Below are 27,592 nucleotides of genomic sequence, written 5' to 3'. Positions count from 1 at the left end.
ACGCAAAATTGGACCTCAATTGAAATTTAATTTAGAATCTAGTTTGATTTTTCTTTTCAGCTTTGGATCTATATATATAGCACGAAAAATAAGAAAATAAAATTGGACTCCTTGATATTTTGTAGTGTAGTAAATAGTTGCACCAAAATTAAGAAAACTAAATGGAATATAAAAAGCATAAAATTAGACTCTAATTTGAAATCTAATTGAATTTTGAAAACCAAGAATAGGTATAAAACTCATGGTTGGAGGAATCATTTTTTTTTCTTTTTCCTTTTTTCATAGTTACTCAAAAATTTAGTTTTCTGGCTTTCAAAGGGCACACATGATATAAATCTAAAGAGAAGGAAGATATAATATAAAGGTGCTTTGCCTTTTCCCCTGTACAAACAGTGGGATTTTTTTAACTTGACTTCGACATGACTGAAAACTAGCAAAGAGGTAAAAACTTAAAATTCCCTACAGGCCAATTGGATTGCATTAAACCCAACACACCAACCACTAGGTTATCACATTTCCTTGTGTTTGCTAATGAAAAAAAAATATTTATTTGAATTACCTTCTCTTACACCTTTTGAAGTAAGTCCTCTACTACTAATTAATTATTGGCCTTTCGTGGGTTTCAGTTAGCTCAACTGATAAAGGTTCTGATAGTTGAATAAAAGATCTGGGGTTCAATCTCCATTAATACCAAAAATCGATCGTATCTAGGTTTAATGATAAAGAACTATTATATATATATATATATATATATATATTATTGGCCTTTCAATTTATTATTTAAAACCATCATTTTTTTTTCATTCTTTTTTCCTAGCTGTTCCAAAATGTAGTGTTTTCTAGCTTTCAAAGGGAACATATAATATAAATCTAAAGAGAGGTTAAATATAATATAAAGGCAACATAAATGTATTTTGCCTTTTCCCCTACAAACAGAGGATTTTATTTACTTGATTTTAACATCACTAAATACTAGCAAAGAGGTGAAAACTTAAAAAACAGTTATTGCCTTACTGGCCTATTGGATTGCATTCAGCCCAACACACCAACAACTAGGCTATCAAATTTCCTTGGGTTAGCTAATGAAGACTTTTTTTTTTTTTTTTTTTTTTTGAGGGAAGAAGAAATATTTATTTATTTATTTATTTTAATATGAAATGCGCAATTTTTATTGAACTGGGGAAAATAACAAAGCATCTTGAATCACCAACGATTCAATGAAAGATGGACAATCCTCTATATCCAGGTTACAAAAGAGTCTATATCTTTAGCATAGGCTGCTAAGGTATGAGCTGGCTTATTAGTTTGTTGTCTCACATGTAGAGAATCAAAAGTACGAAAGTCATGAAGTCTTCGGCAGGTCCCAAAGATTAGGCTAGAGATGGAGATCGGTGCAGTAGTTGGGTCCTAAAGGGCATGCCATGCAGTGCGTGAATCTGTTTCAAGAATGATATCCCTGATACCAACCTCCCACGCAAAAAGAACAACTTCGTCTATGGCCTTGGCTTCAGCCTCCAAAGGTCTCAGCGGCAAAGGAAGGCGTTTGCTCATGGTAGCAATCACGGAACCCTCGTGATCACGAATAATCACAAAATATTTATTTGATTTAACCTTTCTGTAACAACTCTTGGAGTGGGTCCAACACCACAACTTAATTATTGGCCTTTCGATTTCTTATTTAAGACCATACAAATAAACAAAAATACAAACTAATAATATATATTGAAAATTTTCTTATATTATATTAAAATATTTATGTTCTTGAAGGATTGATAAATACTGTAAGGACAGAATTTGGATTGGATCCAATATAGGATTTGGTTTTAGCCCAATAAGCCCCAAATAATGAATTTGTAGAGCGTGGGTATAAGAACTAGTTCTATTTGGTAAGAAAGACAATAACAATTGTTTATTTAAGAGAATCAACACCAATTAAATGAGAAAATTTTTCCTCAACACAGTCCGAAGAGCTATATTATAGTATCCAGTTGATGATCAATGTTACAAGAATTCAAAGGATTATTACAAAGATTTCTTGATGCCTCTTCTTTGGGCCACTTCTCCATGTTATATACTATAATTTTGGTATCATCCCTACCATACACGTGTATGTTAGTTTTTAGGAACTCCTTCTTGTCCCATCAAACACCTCCCAAAACCTTCAATTAGTAACTGTAAGGCTGCTTAACCACTGTCCAGGTATCACCTCCACATTAATGCGGCCAAAGAGTTAGCTGGGATGCATTTAATGTGGAGGTAGCAGTTTTTGAAGATATTTGTTGCCTCCCTTTATTCATCCCTTATCCAATGTCTGACTTCTAATCGTGATGCAGCCTTGAAGGATGACCAGGATGATAAGACATTCTTACTGACCTCGGATCTCTGTTTCCGAGATGACTTTTCTCCTCGGATATATTTTGGACCATCATATATAATCCTTATTTTTTCTTTTTATACCATTCTCATTATAATCTTATTTGACCATCTTCGGATTAGTTAATATCCTCGGATTGGGTCATAGGCCCAATTCGTACAGTTTTAATAGTACTTTCTAGATAACAGGCCCCCACAAATACATTATTTATTAATATTTTTTATTTTTCTTACAACATTTGTGGAAATACATTTTGAAAATTGTTTAAGTTTTCTAAGATATACTGTGATAATTATTATCATTCAAATTTTCTAATTTTACAATTTTAATTCCTTTATTTGTATTCCAATTAATAAGAATATTATCATAGTCTGATATCAGTCAAACTTTAATCCTACCTCAAAACTTTGAACCTCTCATTTTTCTAGTTATGTGAATAACAACAAATTTTACCACTCAAGATCAAATCATGGCAAAAATAAAAGTTACCCCTTTTAAGTTTGATTAATTATGATTTTTGTTGTCTGAGCATTCGCTTTGGTTTAGCTAAAATATTATTCCAATAAATAAATAAAAGCCTAATAAACTCCAAAAACCCACATTGGGTTATTAACTCAGTAACCAAAATAAAATTTCGCAACCTTGCTTCCCTAAAAATAGAGGTAGCTTAATTAGAAATGGCGGTGGTCTTAGTGGTTTCTCACCTGGCTTTATGGACTATTATCATAATTCTTGTGGTTGTTAATATATGGATTTAGTGGGTTTTTTTTGACTGATGGATTTAGTGGGTTTAATTTGTGGTGGTTGTGGAAGAGATGGGTCACTGCACAAACAGGAGGTATTGAAGCTATGCAGGGACATAACAAAATTCATATCCTCCATTATTGATCAATCAATTAATTTCAAGAGTGGTTCTAAACAGAGATTTTTTAAGCGATAGTTTTATGATGGGTCATGACATGAAGGTTGCGTTTGGAATTTGAGAAAAAGTTAGGTTATTTTACTTTTTAACTTATTTTTGCTCCTAAAGTGGGTCCTATTCCACTGTTAAGTGGGTCCCATTGCTCCAAAAGTTGGCTTTTAACTTTTTTTTTCTATATACTTTTTCAGTTTCAGCAAAACAAGCAGTTCCCAAATAGAACTGAAGTAGAAAGGTTTATGGATTTTCTACAATGATTGAAAGTTGAAACAACTTTTTTTTTTTAAATTATTATTTCTGTTGTGGATTTTGAATTAGTTGAAGAAGGAAAATTAGAAGAAAATAAGAAAATGATATATAAATGAAGCAGAATTTAGAATAGAGAATCTAAATGTAAGGTGTTGTGAATATTACTATTTAGTTTTTTTTTTTTTTTATGAGAAATATTACTATTTAGTTAGCTAAACATCAAACAACTACATGCAAAAAAAACATCAAACAACTCACCCTTAACACGAAAAAGCCCACTATGTTTCCAAGCTTTACACAAATACATTCACCTCCAATGGGCCTAACCCCAAAAAACACAACAGATTACCTAGTCGGACATAACATGTAATGCCATCTAAGCCATGACCTCCTCAAAATATCAAAAGCCCAGAGCCCAATATAATAATAAAAATATCAAAAGCCCAAAAACAATTTTTAAAAAAGAAAAAAAATAGTCACCACCGCCCTTGTAATTGTAAATCCAATTATGCTAAAATTGAAGAATATATATTATAAAAAATAGAACTAATATCCATTCAGTGTTTACAAAATATTAATAAAAGAAAATACACAAAGTGGTAGATTATTTTATGCTGTGTTTGTCATTGGTTGGAGATTTTTTTGTAGCTTGAGGGGAGTAATGAGGTAAAGGTTAGATATATCATATATGTGTTCGTACTTCATAGATGATTAAAAATCTTTCTTTGGACGAACAGAGAACACACATAAAAGTTTAAGTTTTCACGATTTATGGCAAATGTCTGTCGAACTATTTATGGAGTGTTTGAATAGCATGATTTGGGCATCATGTAAATTTGTATTTGAGTAATTATTTTTATTTATTTATTTATTTATTTTTGTTGATAGTTTTAAAATATCAAAGATTTGAATTTGATCAAATCTATCAAAAATTTTAAAATTTTTAAAATCATTCGATTTGAAATATATCTAAAATTAATGCATTTGAAATCAATGCATTTTAAATATATTGATTTAAAATCCAAATCTAAATTCAAATTCAAGTTTCCAAATGCAACTTTAGCAACTTCAAAACATTACATGTCAAAAGAAGAAAAAAATGTGAGCATGTAATGGTTGAAATTACTCAGAGCCAACGAAATATTTTTGTTTTACAGTGACTGATTTAGATATATCAATACAAGAACCGTGATATCAGAGGTTCAAAACACAAGCAGCCAAAGTTGCATCAACACTGCAAACTATGACACTTACCAAAGAGCAAAACAAAACCTGCAACAACACTGCTGCAACATAAAAAACCGCACACAACAATTTTGATTGCTCCACGCCATATACAACATCTTAATCTTTAAAGACACATGGAGACACTCCCCAATTTGAACAAACAACTCTGTTCTAACAGTTTTCTAGTTTGGATGAATAATGAAAACATATACAAATTATTTACTCTTTCAAAATTTAAAGGGAAACTTCAATAAATAGAATTTTTAGCTGTATCAAAGCCATTACATGCAAGCCCACCAGCGAAATACATGACATTCTTAAACCACTCCGGAGATCAAATGCAAATTTAACTAAAACATCACCCTTTTTTTATATAATCTTTTCAAGAGGTTCATATGCTTGATACACTGAAACAATAATAACATTGTTAGAAAAATACAATAACGAAGGCAACCATGCAGGGAGAATCAACCACTGATGTACATTATGGCTGATTGACAATAATGATCCATTAACAAATATCTTAAGAGCACTTATTAACGGGAACTTTTTTGTTGTTGTTGTTGTAAGTATTAGATACAAGAAGTATTAGTTCTTCCATATGGTGTTATTTCTTTGGAAATTGGGAGCTCCCTCTCTCTAAGTCATATTGGATTCTCACTAGTAGCACCATTGCAATTTGCAACTGCAAATTCTCACCAGGGCAGAATCTGCAACGAATCAGGTAGCAATACTACAGCAATAGTGACAACATAATTACAACAACAATATAATGACAAAGGCAGTCAGGCAGAGAATCAGCCACTGATATTCTGGTTGATTGAGAGAAAAACTATATCCTGTACGATCTGGCACTTGAATATCCTTGAGATGTTGGTATTTGAAGCCTATCAATTATAACAATAGCAAAATAAATAAGAAGGGAAATTTTATAAACAATGCAAAAAAGAAAAAGGTCTATAATGTGTGAAATGGAGAAATGCAAGCTTACAAACTGTGATTCACAGCAAGTAAACTTGAGCACTCAAGTTTATCACCTATCACAACGAACAAACTTGGTAATCTGAATGAGTATTAAACAACTGTTACAACAACAATACTATTGTAATAATAAGGTCAATCCCACGATAATTTAACAAATGAGGTTTTTTTTTTTTTTTTTTAGAATGCAACAAACGAGGAATTAATTCAAGAACAAGAGACCGACACACCCAAAGTATCCCCATTTATGGTCGTTGTCCAATTTAAATGATCATGGATTCGACAACTTCTGGCATTAGAATTTGAATCATTTCATTCTTTCTAATTAAATCTTTCATTGTGTAGCAACAAAATGATAAAAGAAAGGAAATATGTTTTATTGCTAGTATGAACCTTTGGTAATGCAGTAAAAATAATAGTATAATTGCTTAAAGGGTAATATAATACCTGTGATTTCTCAAAAATGTTGAGGGCACTTTGGTTGTCCACCTCTTGACTTACCTTCGCAGATGCTCCAACAACTCTAAATCACCAAGCTTGTAGGTTTTGTAGCGTTCCCCTTGAATCCTATACCAAAAACAAACAAAAGGAACATGCTTGACTTTCCAAAAATCAGGGCCTTCATTTGGTTGCATACTAAGCACAAATTCCCTCGGCATTTCGAAAAATTCCAAATCTTTGAGGTTTTTCAGGTGGTGGATGCCAGAGGGCACCTCCTCCAGTAGTGGGCAAGGTCCAATTTCAATCTTTTCAAGAAGAGGCAGGGCACCTTCATCTATTATCAACCTATTCAAATTTTTCAAATTTGTGAGCCCTAGAAACTTGAGTTTCTGGAAGCCTCCTTCCTCAATATGTAATTGTCCACCTTCATATCCTTGGTAAATCACAAGATTCATCAAGTTAGGTAAAGCTTGAAGGATCTCTAATGGATCTTCTATTAATCTTGACCAAGTAAAACCAATTCTAACTATACTCTTGAGTTTAGGAATCCATTCTGGCAAGTTTTCAAGTCGCCCTCTTAGGACAAGAGATTGTAGGAGGAGTGGAGGAGAAGACATTGATTGTAATTCAATAACTTCTTGCGCACTTATTGCACTGATTTTCAATGACCGAAGGTGGATCATTTTCTCCAATGTAGTACACAAAGCAATCCCATTTTCTCTCTTCAATTTGGAGATACTCAACTTTCTCAATTGCCTCAATCTTCCCAATTCTGAAATAAGGGTGTTGTTGTTGACTTCCACTTTATGAAGCTTCTGTAAGGACTCTAACTTCCCAATACCACTTGATATCTTTACCGCACGCCGATGATCAATATTATATTCAATATCACGATTTATAAAGTAGGCCGCAAGATATCGTAGTTTAAGGAGCCCATTGATCTCCTTTGGTAGCTCGGACACAAGGGAACGTTTCAAATCCAAAGTCTCTAAGTTATGTAGTTTACCTATAGACTTTGGAAGAATGTGTACTTTAGTATCTCTCAATCTTAAATATCTTAGATGGAATAGGTTACCCACTTCTTTAGGAATGTAATCTATAGAAGCCCCTTCAAAATCTAGTGTTTTCATGAGCTTAAAATTTTCAAAATAGGTAGTAAGAAAATAATTGGATACCTCGACTACCCCCACCATAAGAATAGAACGAGTTTGGGAAGTAGAAGTACCCTCCAAAGGAGTATTTACATTGTTTTGAATGGAGAGGTGCCGACCAATTCCATTAAAAATTGAGCAATTACTCATTGAAACATGACAAAAACTCAATTCTTCTGACCTAGAAACAATAACCTCACGCATCATATCATGAACCCGACAAGTTCTAACTTTGCCAACAAAATCAACTTGTGCCACTTGAACCAAACTTCTATGAATGAGTTCACTCAAGCAATCATGTGCAACATCTTCCAACACTTTCCCTTTCTTTTCTTTTACAAAACCTTCAGCTATCCATAGCCGAGTTAGTCTAGCACAATTAATAGAGTAATCCTCTGGAAACATGCCCAAATATAAGAAACATGCTTTGAGATTGTAAGGTAGATCACAATAACTAAAGGATAGAATCTTGGTGATACTTCTAAGGCGGGAATTAGTTTCAAACTCTAGACTAAGACCATCAAGAACTTTGCACCACTCAGAGACAACCTTGGCTTTGGTTGACAAAAGACCACCTATAGCCACAATTGCTAGAGGTAACCCTCCGCATCTTTCAACTATTACACGTGACAAATCATAAAGCTCAGGAGGACATTGCCCCCTTTCCCTTTGGAATACCTTCTTGTAGAAAAGCTCCAAAGCTTTTTCTAAAGGTAGAGGTGGTAACTTGTACACATAATAATATGGAGATTCTTTGTTAGAAGGAGCAACATCCTCACTTCGGGTTGTGATTATTATTCTACCTCCTTTGTCATTCTCTGGGAAAGCACATTTTATATGTTCCCAAAATCCTATATTCCATATATCATCAAAAATTACTACATACCTTTGTTCACGCAAATAGTGCTTTAATTCTTCAATTAGTGATATTACTTTCATTGTGTCAATTTCCTTAGGAGCAAACTCCTTCTTTGCCTTGTAGAACTGCTTTATCATTACTCTTAATAGTTCCTCCATCTTGTATGATTGAGACACAGTGATCCAAGCATAACAATTGAAGTGAGATACAATCTTCTCATTGTCATACACTTTTTAACAAGAGTGGTCTTGCCAAGCCCACCAATGCCGACCACCGAACACACCATGCGATTAGATGATCCTTCTACCAGCCAATTTATCAAATTGTCTCTATGTGACTCAATGCCCACAACCTCAGCCTCCTCAATGAAAAGGGATTCCACTCGAGGGTCAAGCCATGTATCACTTCTAGTGTCGCTGCCCAATCCTCCTTGGTTTATAGTGTTGAAGTGATATCTAACAGCCCGCTCTCTCTTTTCCTTGAGATTTTTATTGATATCTTGAATCTTATAGGCTATAACACTTCTTGCTTTCAATTTTATGGTAAATCGAAAAACTTTATGGAGAAAATATAATCCTGGCTTTCGCCCATGAGAACCTTTTGCTAAATGAAGTATGTATTCGTCAATAACATCTTCTATGTGATAAGCTTCTTCCCTTATCTGTTTCACCCATGTTTTCTCAACGTTGCTCATGTCCCCTATTTCGGTCCTAGCATCTGCGTCCTTGAGGAAGGACTGAATGATCTCCAATTCATCTTTGATGTTTGCAACTTTAACGTGGATACCCATCAAAAATTTTGCTTCATGGACTAACAACCGGACCAAATTCTCAATAACGAGGCCAACTGCAATTTCTGCCATTTCTTCTTCCTTCTTAGATCATTTAAGTACACACACCATTTGCTAGACTGTTGCTTTTCATATTATCACTAATATGACTATAGATGATTGAATGGTTCTTTTATTTGAGCTATCTAAAAGGGTTGTTGATTTACAGACAAGGAGGCATGGAAATGGGTTCGGGTGACACGAGTCGCTAAGTTTGGAGATGGAGAAGTGGAAAAATGATGATGCGGAATTCTTAGAATCATGGGTTTTGAAGTCATTGATGATCCTGGTATTCGTTCCAAGAAAAAGACCGGGTGTTGAGTTAGATTGAGGGTATGGACGGTGATGACAATTTGGTGGGATATATTGAAGATTAATGTGAACAAGGACTTAGCTTGGAGAAGTGGGTCTGGTATTATGGTGGAAAAAGATGGGTGAAGTGTAGTTTAGGGAAATGGAATAGAAACCTGCAATTTCGGTACAGGGGCGGCCCAACCTAATTTGGGGTCTAAGGTGAAAAATTTATGCGGGGCCTTTAAAATGTAAATATTAATTAAACAAAATTATTTAATACTAATCAAATTAAGGTTAATTTGATACATTAAATACATAAATAATACCAACTAGACTAATGTTAATTTCATATAGAGAATTGAATATCATAGTTGAATTATAAATATTAATAAAAAGAAATAAAAATATATTGCGATTGAAAAAGATACTTTATTTTGGATATAAGACGATGCATAGTTAAATAAAGTTGTAATCTAATTTTTAATTTTATATTTTGATTTTAAGAGAGAGAGATAGATATTATTTGGTGTGTGACTTTGTAGGATATTAGTTTACAAAAATCAAAGTCTCAAACTATCAAGGGAGATTAATCTATAATTGATGATTTAATACATTTGCAACATCTTTTTGAAATATTTTAGGGTTTCAATTGAGTTAAGGTTCTATTGATCTCGTAATTTGAGAGTCTTAATAGAAATGAAAAAGAAAAATGCGCTAATTAAAAACACTATAAAATGTTCAAAATATAATGTGACACTGTCTCTCATTGATGAACTTCATCAATTTAACTAATGAATGTTTATATCACTTTTTTGTGATTAATAACATGACAATTTGTAAGTCAATAGTAAAATTTGTAGTACCCTTAACATCACTAATAAAAAAAAATGTACAACCCTTAGAAAATATATATATATATATAATTTTATAAAAATTTGGGCCTTTAACTAGGAAAAGTTGGGCCTTTTTTCTTAAGAAAATTTTTATTTTTTGGTGGGGCCTTAGGCCTAGGCCTAACTTGCCTAGGCCTTGAGCCGGCCCTGTTTCGGTATTGCTCCAATGACTTCTAGTTCTAGTTGTATCGAAGGAATTGGACAAAAGAGTCAAGATTCAAACACCGTGAATAATGGGAAAATTTAGTAGTGTGATCTAAAGAGAGCGGTCCATTTATTTTGCGTGGAGGGAGAACGAACAACGCGAAATTTCCATTGCACACGCTAAGATTTTTTACTTTTTTTTTATTTTTTTTTTTTTTTTTTGAGAAGAGCGTTTTTGTGGCAATAAATGGTATCCAGTGGGTCTCGTACACTGTTCACAGGACTTACAAACTTTTTTTTTTCAACAAAACTTTCATTAAAACTGAGTCCCACGACATTATTCACACATTTAAAAATTATTTTACTATAGTGTTTTCAGTTTTCAGTAAAATAAGCGATATCCAAATACACCTAAGTGTCCGTTTAACAAAGATTATTTTTGCCAACTTATTTTTAGTTCTATTCATGGGTCTCACTGCACTTTTTGATATTATTCATGTGTCTCATTGTACTATTTCAACTAACTTTTACCTTTATTTACAGTATTTTCAGTAAAAAAAATTTAGTTTCAGAAAAATAAGTTGATCCCAAGTGGACCCTATAGATACAATACATACTCAGTTTTTTGGACTAAGAGTCCGTTTGGTTAGGAAAATGGAAAAGTGAGAGGATAGAAGATGCAGAGAGGATAGAAAAGATTTTAGTTTTTCTCATTTGTGTTTGTTTGGTAGGGTGGAAAAATGGATGAATGAAAAACTTTTTTGTTTTGTTGGAAATAAAGTTAATATAAATTGATCATCATATCCCTATTAAATAAAATAAAAGGTAACACATTATACTTTTTTTAAAAAAAAATTATGTATAAGGTGTGGAGGGTAAGGGTCAGAGTTCAAGTTTTCAAAAAGGAGTTTCACACACATATATACTTAAATTATGTTAGAGTAGAAATTCTATCTTATATAAAAAAATAAAAAATTATGTATAAATAGACACTAATTAAAGTATTAAAAAAAAAGCATCAAAAAGAAAAAGAAGAAAAAAAACCAAAATTAATGAGAAAATAAATATATGAGCAAAAAATAAAAAAAGAAAAGAAAAGAAAAGAAAGATAGCTACACTGCCTACACATCCAGAAAAAGTCAAAGAAAATAAAAAGAAGAAAAGAAAAGAAAAGAAGGTATGTTCAGACTTCAGACAAAAGAAAAGAAGAAAAAAATAATAAAAAATGAAAATCATAACGCCAATAACAAAGGGAAAAAAAAAAATTAAGGATAAAAAAGTCAACTTGTCAGAAAAAAAAAAAAAAAAAAAAAAAAAAGGCAACACTGGAGACTTGAAGGTGAATTTTAAGGATATTTTTGAAAACTCATTTCATGTGTTTTTTTCTTTTAGTTTTCTCTTTATTCTAAAGAAAAAACTTTTTAATGGATCAAGAGAAAAAACACTTAAATTTCACCATTTATTTTTCTTTCTTCCCATCTAACTAAACACAATTTAAAAAAAATTTCCTTTCAAAATTTTTCTCCAAAATTTTTCATCCTTCTTATTTCACGTCCAAACAAACACACCCTAAAATTCAGTCGCCAATGCCAAGTGAGAATAGAATCTGTCTCTTTCTTTCTGCATGCTAAAGTGATCTCATTTTCTTTTTGATCTCTCCGTTGATTATTTAAACATCTTGATTCATATGTCACAGTCAACATTCAACAACCGACGCTGGTAGTTTTTGATGAGGTGGGATGGGACGTCCCGTACGTCCTTGTAGTTTTCCTTTTCTTTCATTGATTTCTCCAGAAAGGTCATGAAGAGAGAAACAAAAATATGATCTGACATTACGGCCTTACGGGTTCATTATTCTATTGGTCTTTGTTCTTGGCCTCTCATTTTGCTTTTTTACAAATATTCTATTTTGATTGTTGGGACCTTAAGACAATGACTAAATTAGAACCATATTCAAAAAGACCTTTTTTTTTTTTTTGGTTAACAACTAATATATTACTTTAAAAAAAATAAAGAAGAAAAAAGAGAGGAAAATATCTGTATGTAAACCACTAGATAGTGGTGTGAATGGTGGGTATAGGACACAGTTAAATCAAAAACAGAAAATGCAGAATGCTTTGTACCCTGTGAAGCTCAAGCATGGTGTAAGGCACTTTTACCCGTTAAAAGCGAGCAATGTTGGTGCCACATAATTCGACATATGACGAGTTGTAAGGAATAGAAATGTGGACCTTTTTTTTTTTTTTTTTTCAATACTTACAACTAGTCACATGTTAATAAGTTGTGATAAAAATTGCACAGTTTTTATTTTTTTATGACACTAGCATTTATCGTTAAAAGTGGATCCACATCCTTGATAAGCAATGAGCCAATGACTTCTGACTTATGTGTCCTCAGGACTCTACCACTACCAGAGTAAGCTAGTTTACAGTTGTACAAAACCTGACCAAGTGAGAGAGGTTTTACACAAATCTGAAACTGAGGATTTTAGGGACAAACTTGATGGGAACGTCAAAAGGAGAAGAAGGTCCGAAGCACCACTACAAAGAAACTTGAGATTGCTTTTTATTTTTAATCTTTTGATTTCAGTTTTTCTTAATTAAATTAGAATGATTCTTCAGCTTGTGAGCGGAAGATTACAAGTTGTAAAATGCTAAAGCTAAATAGTAAATAAATGAAACAATGAATGTGATTGGTGAGTTTCAACTACTTAATAAATAATTTTTTTTTTAATTATTTTTAAGTAGTAGCACATTAGTTTGTGAGCTTTAAGTAGTAAGATTTGTAATATATCTCATCATTTTTTTCTTTGAATTTTTCTCTTAATTGCTTAAGTTTTGGGGCTAAATAAATATTAAAATTTGAGATCCTTTTTCACTAGGGATGCTTTAGGCAGTTGCCTAACTTGCATAAGGCACCAACCGACACTGATTGAAAGACAAAGAAATGAAATTTGAAAAAAAAAAAAATTTTGATATTAGGGTCGCGAGATTTGAAAATTTTGAAAAATCACCACCATTGAAATTAGTATTTGTTCATTGTAGCATGAAACTAGATTGTGTCCACAAATATAAGATTATAGTGTTATTGAAGGCAATGAGATTCGACAAGCTTACATTAAACTTGACCCCCCCTCCCTCCCCCATGTCCAAATCCTAGCTCCATCCCTGTTTGGAAGGGCGGTTCACTAAAGATTCTTGTATCATCAATTATAATCTTATCAATTCATGCAAACAAGCAAATATGACATTTTCTTTTCTGTTCTGTTCCTTTTTTATTATTATTTTTTTTTATCAAGATGTGAATCCTTCATCTTGTTAAGTAATAAACTCGATCTAGGAATAGGAATTTTTGAAGAAATTGTTTTTGGTTGAAGTTCTTCCCTCCCGTGCCAAAAGCTAAGAGGGTGTTTTGCAAACCACAAAGCAGGTCAGCCATGAACAAAATAATTGATTCCAAAAGTTTTTAGTTTGGTGACAATTTAGTTCAAAAAGCTTGTCCAAACTTCTAAATAAGGCTAGAAATATTCACATATAAAAGTCGTTATTTTCATTTTTTCCCAATACAATCCCTTCAAAATCCCATATTCATGAACAGCATGTTAAATAGTGTTAATTAAAATTGGTCATGGCTTGATTCTTGACAAACTATATAAAATAAAATCATTTCAGTTGGTTTAGCTTATATTGGAATTGAACCAGTTCTATATACTTCTATTATTCTATAGTTTGCCAAACATGAACAAGAAAAAAGTCTTTACCAATGCACTTGTGCAGTTTAGGAACCTTGTCTGAGATTAGTAAAAACAAGTGCAACAGACAAAGTTAGCTCTTTCCTACTGGGGTAGGGAGCCTACACTGGACGAGAAGAATGTGAACGAGAATTTTCTAAGCCTTTGGGTTTTGTCAGGTCACCGGTGGTCATTATCTTGATAAATTGCAGGGGCGACTCTAAATTGAAGCCACCATGAAAAAAAAAATATTTTATATTAATTTTAAAAATTTTACGATTTTTTACTCTTAAAAAATTTTGTGACCAACTTAAATTTTTTTTTTCACAAATTTTTTTAAACCCAACATAATTCAACTTTGGACAAAGTTTGGTGATAAACTTGGTTGTAAACTAAGGTTACAACTCCGCTTAATAAATTTTTTTTATTGGATGTGAATTTTGAAAAATCCATTATTGAATTACATTTTCTTCTTATCTCCTCTATATTTGCAAAATTTCAATAAAATCAAATATTAGCTATGTCATCAATTAAATATTTGAATTTCAGGTTTTTGTAATTTAAAACTATACATAAAAAATACGTTTATAAATCGAATAGTAAACAATATACGACATGAAATTTAATATGTATTTTAAAAGTATAAAGAACGAGCAATTCAATGGTTATATTTTTAAAATATGTAGTTATGTTAATTTGGTTCCCTTAACAATATATTATGCCCTTATAAACAAAAAATGAAAAGTTAAAAAGAAAATTTTTATCAAACTAAAATGATGAAAGAGATAAAGCTTGCAAACATTAATAACGAGTCTATCATTCAAAGATTTTAAAATAAGAAAACTTATAAAAAGAAATTGTAAAACTTTATGTATTTGTGTGTATGTGTGCTTTTTTTTTTTTTTCTTTTGTCAATATATAAAGTTATCTTCTTATTAAATTTTGTATAATTTAATTTCATAATGACCACCATTAAAAAAAAAAAAAAAACTTGTAGCCGCCACAAATAAATTGGAGAACAAGTTTCCTTCTTTACAAGTTGCATAAATATCAACATGCCCACGCTCTGACTACATTTATATATGAAAATGACAGATGCAAAAGAAAAAACAAAAGGGTCACTACAACATTGTAGAAAATTGATATACTTTTCATCTTCTGCATGATATAAATAAAAAATTAATAATGTAGTTAGAACTATAGTTAAATGAATAAATTTATAATTTCCTAAAATTTTAAGCTTTTGAAATTATTAGTACTTTATCGTGATCGGTACCTTTTTTGATATATAGTTAAAATTCAATCATATCTAAAATAAATAGTTTAAACATCAAAATCAATTGATTTTTGGCCAAATGGGAACAATTAATGTGAGCCTTATTTAAATTTTTTTGCCAACTAATGAATAATAATAGAGTTTCATAGAGGGAAAAAATGGCAGTCTCTAGAATACTATTATGGAGTGGAATTGCACAGAGGGCAAACATTGGGGACAGTCACATGCATGCCCCCTTCTAGATAGAATATCTCTCACTAGAATACTCTTACGGAGTCTGGAGACAATAAAGGCTTGCGAAAGACAAGTCCATTTAATGTCCAAGGCCCAAATAATATCTCTCACTATTATAACAAATTTCCTATTTAAATCTTAATTTCCAACGCCCAAAGAATATCTCTCGCTGGTCACTTGGCAATATCCATAGAATATCACTCACTAGTATAACGAAATTTGTATGTAAATCTTAACAGGCTGATCCAAGGCCCAAATAGTCAGCCCAAAAGTTCACTAAAGAGTCACTCCCCACAGTCCATTCAAAATCCCATATTAAAGAAGGGTCCATTTTGTTTAAGGCCCTTCCAGAAGTTCAACCCATTAACTTTAAAGTTTAAACAAACTCCTTGCCTTGGACTCCTTGAAGGTTTTTTGCATTTATGTAGTCATATTATCCCTTTCATGCAACAGATCCTGAGAGAAAAGTGTTAATAAATTTATACCGTCTACTATCTTATATATGATTATAGGTCGAGCCAAAACAAAATACTTTTTCTTGTTAGGTGGGATCCAGTGGACATAGATCCAATTTTTCATTTTTTTTTTTTTTATTCCTTAGCATTTTTTTTTTTCTTTTTGCCACTCCAAGCGCGAGCAAAATACATTGCCTTAGGATATCTTATCCAGCTCTCCAGGAAAATGTATATCTCCAGAAAAGATTTTAAGTTCAATCCATTTTTTTTTTTTCTCTCCACTCAGACCAATTTGCCCGCTCAGCTTCTTGTATTTAAAGTGATTCGTGTATCTAGTCCAATGAGACTATTGTTTTGTACCATTATTGAAGCCCTGGCACTACATGGCTATGGAAGCAAGGTTTCAAAATGGCTGAACCTGAGGTTAAGCATCTAGGACTCCCTATATTCTTTAGATTAAAATAAAGTGCATTTTTTTTTTTTTATGTGGTAAATGCAAGCCCAAGCAAGTTGGTGGGCTTAGCTTGAGGAGGGCTTTAGAATTCAATAGAGCACTTTTATACAAAGTTACAAAGTGGGATGAATAGCTACAGCCTACAGTTGAAAGAGATGCTGAGGGTTGCTTTTTATATCTAACGGAATTTTTTTTTTTTTTAATAAAATCCTTTAAATTTGATAAAGCTCTTGAGCCTTGGCCATGGGTAGGGTATGGATCGGGTATACCCATACCCTACCCGAAAAGTTTACCCATGGATACCCGATTATCAATACCCATTAATATCCATACCCGAATCTTACCCGAATATATTATCCATGGATATCCATACCCTACCCGAAACCCATTTAATTTTTTTTTTTTAATCCAAAACATTTTAATGTAAAAACTAACCAATCTTAAAACATTGTATCTACTTCTTTTTCTTTTTTTTGAGATAGAGATAGAAATTTTATTAGATAAAAAATTTTTAAAAATAAAATAAAATTAAGAAGCAACATTTTCCTCAAGAGTAAAATGAAGGTCAATGTAACAATAATAAAAGTCACTTTCAGGCTTTTTTTTTTTTTTTTTTTTTTTAATACGGGTTTTTTGGATAGGAAATCAAGGAATTCAATTGACTGCCATTACTAGTTGCATTACAAGCTGAAGTCAGAGATAGTGAACTATCCACTGGCATGCAACAATTGGTTTGACTACTGAATTTTGTTGGACAAGAACAATCTGCCATCTAAGGGATTCTCGTGCATAATCCAATTTCTCCGCAAATGAAAGGAATATCACACTTTTCAACTGGTCCCGCAAATTCTAGCATCCATTTATTTCTCACAAAGCTGCTTATGCTAAATCTGCCTTCAAAACCCAACTTACCTATCCGAAATCCCGATGGACCAGTGAAAGCCACCTGAATTACAACCTTGGGATCCATCACTTGCAAGCAAATACAAACCAGTACCATTCATCAACATCAACGATACTGCTCCATTGGAGTTTTTGTAAGCCTTTGTATCCATGGACAATTTCCATTGCAGCACGACATCACTGTCAATAAGCTGATATTCCATTCCAGTGATAGGGTGTTTTTTTTTTTTTTTTTTTTTTTTTTTTTTTTTTTCCTTATGTACGGGTCGGGTTTGGATAATATCCATACCCTACCCGGTTAAGCTCTACCCATGAAAATCCGGGTATTACCCGAAACAATTGGATCGGGTAGGGTTGGATATCCATTACCTAATGGGTATGGCCATCCCTCTATGGAAAGGTAGATGTGTAACAGAACAAACATTGTGAAGCAGGGAGTTTGTTATCTTGTTGGAGTGATTCTGATGTGAACTATGTAGGGATCTCATGCAACCTAACAAGCAGTAATGGGATTAGGGAAAATGTACCAATCTCTTTGATCCTCAAATAGTTCAAGCTATAAGGTGAATTCACTTCTACCCCAACATCACTAAGGATATATTGATACGTACCCCTCACAGCTGATGCAGTCTTTCAATTAAATCTGAGCCTCGGCTAGCAAACATAGATCCTAAACAAGCTTGAATGAAACACTTGTTGGAAACAAAAAATTCATGACAGGCTCGAATTATTGTTATGGAAAAAAGCATAGGACATCCAACAACCTACCAAGAAGTTACTAAGAAGCAAATGGGGTTTAGAAGACAATGTCAATGTCTTTTCTGTAAATTACATCCTAAAACTATAGAGCACATTTTCTTTTTGTGCCCCTTAATTTACTGTTATAACATGGTCTCATAGCATATGGTCTTTGCATTTTGCATCAGTTAGTTCTCGGCATATCCATAAGTGGACTAGAAATATTATTTTTCCTATTAAACATTTTCAAATCAATCCAGAAGATGAGAAGTTTACTCTCTTTGCAGCAATCAATTTTGATAGAATGTGGCGGATCAGAAACCAAAATGTTGTTTAAAAATCTAACCCCTGACCCTGGAGAAGCTGCCCAACTCATAAACATAAGCTTCAGTGAGCACATGCACGCATATGGATAATTGAGATGCTCACATCAGATAAAATCAACTGCTGGACTTCACCTCAACCAGTTTGGGGCAATGTAAATTTTAATGCTGCAATCCGTCAGGTTTCTGTGTTTAGTATGTTGTTGAGATTATAATGGAGAATTTATTTATGCAGAGTTCAAAGTTTCTTGTACCACCATCTACTGAAGCTCAGGCAACTCTTTACAAAGACCCAGATATGTTATTTTTGAAGGCGTCTCTCGCAAGGCAATCAATACCTCAAACTAACAACAATTTAACTAAAACATCACCCTTTTGCATATGATGTTCTCAAAAGGTTCATATCCTTGATACAGTAAAACAAAAACAATATTACACAATAAAATAACAAAGGCAGCTATGCAGGGGACAATCAACCACTGATGTTATTGCTGATCGACCAAAGAGCAAGTATTTTGTTTGATTTGGCACTTGAAAATCCTTTGAGATATCCGAGTTTGATGGTTGAAGCCTAACAGTTACACAAATAGCAATATAAATGAAAAGTGATTTGGTATAGATATTGAAAAAAGAAAAAAAGAAAAAGAAAAAAGAATTAGGTTTATATAATGTTAAAGGGGGAAACGGAGACTTACAAACTATCATTGAAAGTAACCAAAGCTTTACGGCTAAGATGTCTAGTAATGTTAATAAACGAATTGTCTGCAAGATAAATTTCAAACTTCTCTTACAACAACAATACTAATGCAATAATTAAGGTTGATCTCACAATATTCTTACAATAGCAATCCCTAGGACAACATGCACATTACTTCACCAAAAATAGCTCCCAAATATTGGCTCTTGTCGAATTTTTTACTTCCTGCTTCACACGTTATATCTATAGAATTGTTGATTAGTTTCAATTTGTTACATCAGAAACTTCTTACTTAGAGTCAATAGTATGAAAAAAAAATTTGAAACGTTATAGTAACGATTTGGACCATTTCCTTCTATTACAAAAGGCTCTGTGGTACCCAATATCTGTGACTCAAACCCTATTATTAAGCTGTTAGTCAAACATCCAAATCTTTCTCCACTGAGTATATATATCAAACTCGAACATGTTTACCAAAAGTAATAGTTTGGATTAAAAAAAATTTCACATTCAACAGAGAAAGGAACAAAAATCCTAAAAATAAACCCCTACTCCGAGATCAATAACAGTGAAAACAAGCAAATTCCAGATATCAAAACACAAAATAACAACCCAAATAACCAAAATGGCGAAGTGCCACAATCACACAAAAATTTCTTACAATTTAAAAAAAAAAAAAAATTAATCCAAAAGTAATAATTCAAGAACCACAAAGAGAAACACAATTTTGACAGACTCATACGTATAAAGGCATTCAAATATGGTAGTGGCATCTGTAAAGAGACTTTCATTGTGTAGCATCAAAAGGATAGAGGAAAAGAAAGTTTTTTAATGCAAGTCCGAACCTTTGGCAATACAGTAAATTTAATAGTCTAATAACTTAGAGAATTTACCTTTAATTTCTCAAATGTGGGGAGGGCACTTTGGTTCTCCACCTCTGGAATTAGCTTCACCAAGCTTGTACGTTTTGTAGCGTAACCCTTGAATCCTATACCAGAAAACGACAGAGGGAATATGCTTGACTTTCCAAAAATCAGGGCCTTTGTCAGGTTGCAGACTAAGCTCGAATTCGATTGGCATATCATAAAATTCAAGATCTTTGAGGCTTTGCAGATGGTGGATGCCAGAGGGCACCTCCTTCAGCTGTGGGGAGGGTCCAATTTCAAGCTGTTCAAGAACAGGCATGGCACCTTCATCTATTATCAACCTATTCAATCCTTCCAAATTTACAAGCCCAAGAAACTTGAGTTTCTGGAAGCCTCCTCCCTCAATGTGTAATTGCTCACCTTCATATCCATCATGAAGCCGAAGAAACATCAAATTAGGCAGAGCTTGAAGGACCTTTAATGGATCATCTTTTAATCTTGACCAATGTAAACCAAAACTAAACTCTTGAGTTTGGAAATCCACTCTGGCAACTTTTCTAGTCGCCCAGATAGAACCAAAGATTGTAGGAGTAAAGAAGAAGACATCGATTGTAATCCAAGAACTTCTTCCTCGCTTGTTGCACTGATTCTCAAAGACTAAAGGTGACTCATTTTCTCAAGTGTAGTGCAGAAAACTATCCCATCTTCTCTCTTCAATTTAGAGATTTCCAACTTCCTCAATTGTCCCAACCTTCCCAACTCTTCAATAAGGGCAATGTTGCTAGCTTCAATCCTAACAAGCTTTAGTAAGGATTGTAAACACCCAATGCCATTGTGTATCTTTACTGCTCGTCGAAGAATCAATATTGCGTTCAAAATCATAGTTTTCAATGTAGGCAGCAAGATATCGTAGCTTACAAAGTTTATTGATTTCCGCTGGTAGTTCAAACACAAGGGAACGTTTCAAATCCAAAGTCTCTAAGTTGTGCAATTTACCAATGGACTTTGGAAGCATGTGTACTTTTGTCTCTCTTAGGCTTAAATATCTTAGATGGAATAGATTTCCCACTTCTTTAGGAATGTAATCAATAGGAGCACCTTGAAAATCCATTGTTTTGATGAGCTTGAAGTTTGCAAAACAAGTTGCAAGAAAAGAATTAGGCACTTCATCAACCCCCAAAATGAGAATAGAACGTGTTTGGGAACTAGAAATACTTTGCAAAGGAGTATTTATGTTGTTCTGAATAGAGAGGTGTCGAGCAATTTTTTTAAAACTCGAGTAGTTCTATATTGAGACCAAACAAAAACTTAACTCCTCTGATCTAGAGACAATGATCTTATGCAACATATCGTGAACTCGACAACTTCTAAATATGCCTTTAATTCGAATTCAACTTGAACCAAGCTTCTACGAATGAGTTGGTTCAAGTAGTCTTGTGCAACTTCCTCCAATGTTAGTCCTTGCTTTTCTTTTACAAAACCCTCGGCTATCCATAGTTGAATTAGTCTTGCACAATTAATAGAGTAATCCTCTAGAAATATGCCAAAATATAAGAAACAAGGTTTATGGTAGATTATGATAACTAAGGGATAGAATTTTGATTATAGTGTTGAGATGTGAATCAGTTTCTAGCTTTGAACTAAGACTATCATGTAATTTGCGCCACTCATTGACAACCTTGTTTTTGGTTAATAAAAGGCCTCCAGTGGCAACCCTTCACATCTCTTAACTATGTCACGTGACAACTCATCCAACTCAGGGGGACAATTTCCTCCTTCACGTCGAAACACCTTCTTGCAAAAGAGTTCCCATGCTTTATCTAAAGGTAGAGATGGTAGCTTGTACACATGATAAGATGGGGACTCTTTGTTAGAGGGAGCAACACTCTCACTTCGAGTTGTGATTAATATTTTGTTGCCTTTTTCATTATTAGGTAAGGCAATTTCTATTTGTTCCCAAAATTCTTTTTTCCATAAATCATCAAAAACTACTACATACCTTAGCTCATGTAAATATAGCCTCAATTTCTCCATTAGTAGTGTCTCCTTCATTGTGTGAATTTCCATAGGAGTAGACTCCTTCCTTGCCTTGAACATTTGTTTTATCATGTCCCTCAATAGCTCCTCCATATTTGTATGATTAAGACACTGTGATCCAAGTACAACAATCAAAGTGTGTTGCCACCTTCTCATTTTCATACACTTTCTTGATAAGAGTGGTCTTTCCAACCCCACCAATGTGTGAGAGACCTCGCCCTCGGCCCGTTTTTATAGGATGTTGGGTCAAACTCACATGAATGGGTGGAGTCGTGTTATTACCTCTCAAAATGGAGGTTCAACTAGTTATATTTCCCCCTTTAGATTAAGGGTTTTATAATGGAGTCGCCACTTATTTAATTATTGGAAAAATAAGAAAACCATAAATGAAAAATTCCTCATTTTATTAATTTGAAATTGAATTTACATTGATTATAGGAAAATTACATGACTTTGGTCCTAGATACAATCTAAGGTAAAGTACATAGCTTTGTTTCCTAGTCACAATCTAAAAATCAAAAATTACATGGATAAGCATTTGATCTACTAACCCTTGATCTAAGCTCGGAGGCTATGTTACAAGGTGGGAAGGTGTTAGGCACCCACCTTACCCGGTGAAACCGGTCTTCTAGACTATGGTGGCCAACATTCATATCACATCATCCAATATGTCAATCAATTTGTATGTTGAATTTAATATGTGCGCATGTGATAAACCCTAATTCAATTTATTAAGCATGGCATTTGGTTTGAAAAGTAAACTCTAGTGAATGTGTGTGGATAGTGATAACCTAGATTCAAGGATTTGAAAGAATTACTAAACAAATATGTTTTTCATATTTTTTTATGTGGATTTAAGATTAAATCTAGTGATATGCATGAACATGTGATAAACAACTAAGAACATGTGAAGAACACATAAGAACATTCAAACATATTCAAGGGAATTATCATGCTTTAATCTTAAATTCTCATAATGGAAATATAAACAAACAGTTAGGGAAGGGGATTATACCTTCATGCAAGATCCATATAATGGAGGAGGGGATTCTTGATGGAGGTCCTAAGGGTAGAGGAAAAGAAAAGCTAGGAGAGGGAGAGTGAGTCTCACTCAATACCTTGAGTCTCAGGAAGACCAAGATATGACAAAACTACTCAACTTCACTAGAACTCAAGAGAAGAGAAGAGAGGGAAATTTTGTGTGTGTTTTGGAATGAAGGAGATAGGGGGTTTATATAGTAGTAGTGGAGGAAATATGAATGAAAGGCCATTTAATGAGGATTGACAAATAATCATGAACCTAGACCTCATTTTAGCTTTGGGAGAAATCTGGTGCATTAAATGGAAAGATTGGTGGGAGTGAGGAGCAAGCCAAAATTCGGTTTTCCCATAGCTGCTGTAACAGCCTATAGAGCCAACTTCGAATAATCATATCTGACACAATTCTGATCGGAATTGTCTCGTTCTTGTGCTTAAATTGAAGCCCCAATGTCTAGTTTCTGGGAAAATTAATTTCATTCACAGATTCAAAATATTCTGAGAGATATTGATGAAATGGTGAGCAAAGGTCATTTGTTAGAAAATGGTTTCAGCACAATTAACATTAATAGGTTCCAAATTAGCTCCCAATTAACATTAAATGGCTCCAATCACTTCCATTTCAGACTTAATTGGTTCCAAATTTATCCTAATTAAAAGATAATTGCACAAATTACTCATTGAATAATTAATGTTTAACTATCTAGTTAATTAAGTGTGTGTAACCCTACCATAAAATATAGTCCTAACCAATCAAATTATGACACATTATCGATTTCAAATTGATTATACTTATAATCAATTGAAATCAATTGTTCATAATCACATATAGTCGAACTCAATTTGTGATAATACATCTCAACCATTAAAACTTGATTTGATGATAACTTTCAATCTAATGGTCCGATTAGGGCTCATGACCAGTCGATTTGATCATTACACCATCAAGATAATTTCGGTGAAATGAGATTAAGGATCTAATGACCAGAATCAAGATGCATATTTTCAATGTAAAATTACCCTTTTGCCCTCCATGTGAGGTTAAATACGGGTTGCAAAATAGGGTGTCAAAACAATGCCAACTATAGAAATCACCATTCGATTTTTGGATGGTCCTTCTACTAGCCAGGTTATTAATTTATCTCTATGAGACTCAATGCCCACAACCTCAGCATTCTCAATGAAAAGGGATGCCACTCGAGGATCATGCAATGAAACACTTCCAGTATCACCACTTCCTTGCTCTATAGTGTTGAAGCAATAGCTTACAACAATCTCTCTCTTTTCCTTTAGTGTTTTGTTCTTTGTTTTTGTGGTTTTCACAGATTTTTGGTTGTGTATGTCATGATCAAGATTCAATTAAGCTTGAAAAATTCATAACATGATTGAATAAGTGATCTACCATCTTAGAATTAATTGGTCTATTTATTTTCCTTAAGAATGGTAGTGACTAAATTTAGTAGACAAAAGCTAGTGAGATTTTGAGCCTTTAGACTGACACATCCATATCAATCTCATTAATCTTTCATGTGAGATATTCTTCCATGGATTTGTTTCTCTAGAACTTGCCTTGATTCTCTTCGAGATCATATTGACACATGCATGCATGAACATGATTAAGGCCCTCTTTGTTATAAGCTACATAAGACAAGTAGCCTACCTTGTAATTAATTTTTCCCTTTGTTGAACCCCTTTGAGCTTTATTGTTTTTTTTTTTTTTCATTGTGAACCCACGTTACAAGCTTTAAACCCGAAAAAAATGCCTTTACCCAAGCCGTAGAGCTAGTGGAGCCGTAGAGCTAGTGGAGCATTGTTCATCATTATGATAAGTATGAGTGTGCAAGAAATAAGTGTGAGGGGTGTATGGATTTGTGGTACGGCTATGACTAGTGAAATGGAACATGTATTCATTCTCAATTTGTGAGTTCCATTGTTGATGTAATTTTGGTGAGAAAAAAAAAAAAAGAAAGAAAAGAAGAAAGGAAGTGATGGAGGAAATTGTTTTTAATGTTACAAACTGTCTATGTTCATAATTCCTCCTAAAATTCTAAGAAAGGGGTCTGTTTATAAGTGATACAAAGGTGGAAGTTGCTGAATGGCGTGATTGGTTTTACATGTCTTACATATTCGAGCTTGAGTTGATTCATTTTTACTCCACTAGTTTCGATGGCTTTTGAGCTACATTCCCAAATATTTCCCACCTTGATTCTAAACCTTGTTACAATCCTTAAAAAGTCCTTATGAATCGTGTTATGCATGTGATCCCAGTGGTGGAGAATGAGAAGATATGCAAGCCTATGGTAGATCATTTCCACTGGAATGAATTTGAGCGAAACACATACCTTTCAAACATATGAGAGTCAAGTGTTTATTTCCGTGAGGGTCTACATATTTAGTTTACTCCATCTTCAAGTGAAAATGCTTACTAAGTAATTGTAAGTTGTTTAAGAATGCTTGTTCATGATATGTCATGAGTTTTGAAGAGCCTAGTTGTTCTTTGCTGATGGTGTTGCAACCTTGGTGTTCTTGGGAAAGTGAATTTGAGTTTTGCCCGAGGACGAGCAAAAGTTAAGTGTGGGGGAATTTGATGAGAATTCAAAATATCATATTTTTCTCCCTTAATGTTTAGTCATTTATATTTATTTGGTGCCTAAATGTACTCATTATGCTTATATTTTGATTTAGGATTCTGGACAGTTTTGACATTGTTTTGTAATCTGGGCATAACTCTCTCATCCGAGCTCCGATTGAGATGATTCAAGATGATATGGAACTCCAAGACAAAGCTCTACAACTTTCATGTTGAGAGATACGAGCTGCATCAAGGTCAATATCGGGGTTGAAGTTGCTGCACCTGCACTGTTGACATTCTAGAATGTTCCTTTGCCTGCAATTCTAATACACAAATCTGATGAGGTTTATTTTTGGAAGTTTCCAGATCTGATGCACGAAAATTCCAGCTGAAAAACACCACTTTTCTAGTTATATTAGGACTTTGTTTTATTTTTAATATTTTTCCTTAATTAGTCAGATTTGGATATTATTATTGAGAATATTTTTAGGAGATTTTGTAGGCTTGGGAAAGGGGTAATTAACATGTAAAAGGGGGAGGAGAAATCAAAATTGGACACACATGCATCTCTCTCCCTTCTTCTCTGCTTTTCTCCTTTGAGTTTTCATCATGGCCCTCCGTGGCTAAAACTTTTATACTTGGTCGAAGGAAACTGAAGCCTCGGAATCAATAAAACTGTGAGATCTAATTTGTTTTTATTGTTCACTTTATGCTTTGAATATCGGATATTCTTCTGTGCCTATTTTCATGATTGTCTCGTTTAATTACTAGGAGGCCTACTAGTTTATTATTCATTGCAATCTACTGCTAGGTTAGATATCAAATCTATAATTGTTTGATCTCTCTAACTTGTGAAGCAAAAAAAATTTAATGATTTGCTGCGTAAGAAATCATAAGATCTTAGGAAGAACGCTCGACTAAATTAAATACAACTGCTTGTGCTTGTGTTGTTTAGTTTCATCGATCTCTCTAATTCTTAAGGATGCTATTAGATTAAACCTTTAGTGCTTATCTTGGGTTGTTTAGTAGTTAGGGTTTATTAGATCGCTTGTTTTCTAATTAACTACGACTAAGGAGAGATAGGAAAATAGTTCCAACAGTGAATATTCAAAATGTAAATTGATATATACTTGCATCGATGATCAGTTGTAAAATTCCGATGGTAGATGTTGACTTAGACCAAAGTTTGTTCTTTTGATTGATTTCGATATTTTAATTTGAATTATTCCTTAGTTTTTTTTTTCTTAAAATTGTTTTCATTATACTCAACCCCCCCCCTCCCCCTCGTTGTTCACGTAACATAAAACTAGGCTAGATACTTTCCGTGGGAACAATTCTTACTCGCACTACTACATATATTTTTAGGAGTGTAGGTTTTATTTTTCGTTACCTGCGACAGCACACCACATATTCAAAGTGGCAGGTTATTATGAGTTGATATTGATGGGCAAAAAATTAATTTCAGTGGTAGGTTCAAATTAGAACAAATAAAAACTTTCAACTTATAATTTGTTGTGAAAATATTGTAAACAATTGCTTATCTAATAATAATACCTCTTTTTTTAGTATAAATAAACATTAATATATAGGGTTGAGCAAAACGTTACCGGAGCCGACCTAACCGACCGGCACCGACGACACCGTCCCGACACCAGCGCCGACCTACTGAGCCGAGGCCGGCATTCGGAGGACGAAGACCATTCTGATACCGGTGCGGTGCAGTCACCGAATTGAGAAATCTGAAACCGCTAAGCCGAACCGAACCAATACCAGGTTCTAATTTTAATTTTTTTTAGTAAAACGACGTCGTATGGTTTGGGTGTTATTAAAAAAAAAAAAAAAAAAAACAAACAAACAAAAGCAAAACGGTGCGTTTAGGCTAGGTTTTCAGATTCTCAGGGTATAAAT

The 27,592-nt window shown here is 33.4% G+C and overlaps 1 protein-coding gene and 1 pseudogene across 3 annotated transcripts; both read right to left on the bottom strand.

The window, feature by feature from the left end:
* Nucleotides 1–5,488: 5,488 nt before the first annotated feature.
* On the bottom strand, nucleotides 5,489–9,491 carry LOC115955258 (annotated as a pseudogene). The gene is made up of 2 exons (XR_004084081.1): nucleotides 6,198–9,491; nucleotides 5,489–5,656 (listed from the first exon to the last, which is right to left on the bottom strand). The product of XR_004084081.1 is annotated as a disease resistance protein RPM1-like (transcript).
* Nucleotides 9,492–18,775: 9,284 nt separating this feature from the next.
* Nucleotides 18,776–20,547, bottom strand: LOC115958135. 2 transcript variants are annotated; one of them, XM_031076497.1, is made up of 3 exons: nucleotides 20,065–20,547; nucleotides 19,170–19,236; nucleotides 18,776–19,045 (listed from the first exon to the last, which is right to left on the bottom strand). In XM_031076497.1, the coding sequence occupies exons 1-3, from the start codon at nucleotides 20,254–20,256 to the stop codon at nucleotides 18,960–18,962; spliced, it is 345 nt and encodes a 114-aa protein (XP_030932357.1). In that variant the 5' UTR covers nucleotides 20,257–20,547; the 3' UTR covers nucleotides 18,776–18,959. The 2 variants fall into 2 exon arrangements, 1 of the variants encoding a protein (XP_030932357.1); XR_004084457.1 differs by lacking the exon at nucleotides 19,170–19,236.
* Between the last annotated feature and the right edge of the window lie 7,045 nt (nucleotides 20,548–27,592).

This window comes from Quercus lobata, chromosome 8, assembly GCF_001633185.2.
Source record: "Quercus lobata isolate SW786 chromosome 8, ValleyOak3.0 Primary Assembly, whole genome shotgun sequence".
NCBI classification, from domain to species: Eukaryota; Viridiplantae; Streptophyta; class Magnoliopsida; order Fagales; family Fagaceae; genus Quercus; species Quercus lobata.
This window is presented reverse-complemented; position numbering and strand designations above follow the sequence as displayed.

Bases quoted from the DNA above. Each gene is read 5' to 3' on its own strand.
- LOC115958135 (XM_031076497.1), bottom strand. From the start codon at position 20,256: ATGATATGCCAATCGAATTCGAGCTTAGTCTGCAACCTGACAAAGGCC. The intron at 19,237-20,064 runs GTAAATTCTCTA...TTTATCTTGCAG, and splicing joins CCACATTTGAGAAATTAAAG to ACAATTCGTTTATTAACATT. The intron at 19,046-19,169 runs GTAAGTCTCCGT...TGTAACTGTTAG, and splicing joins GTTACTTTCAATGATAGTTT to GCTTCAACCATCAAACTCGG.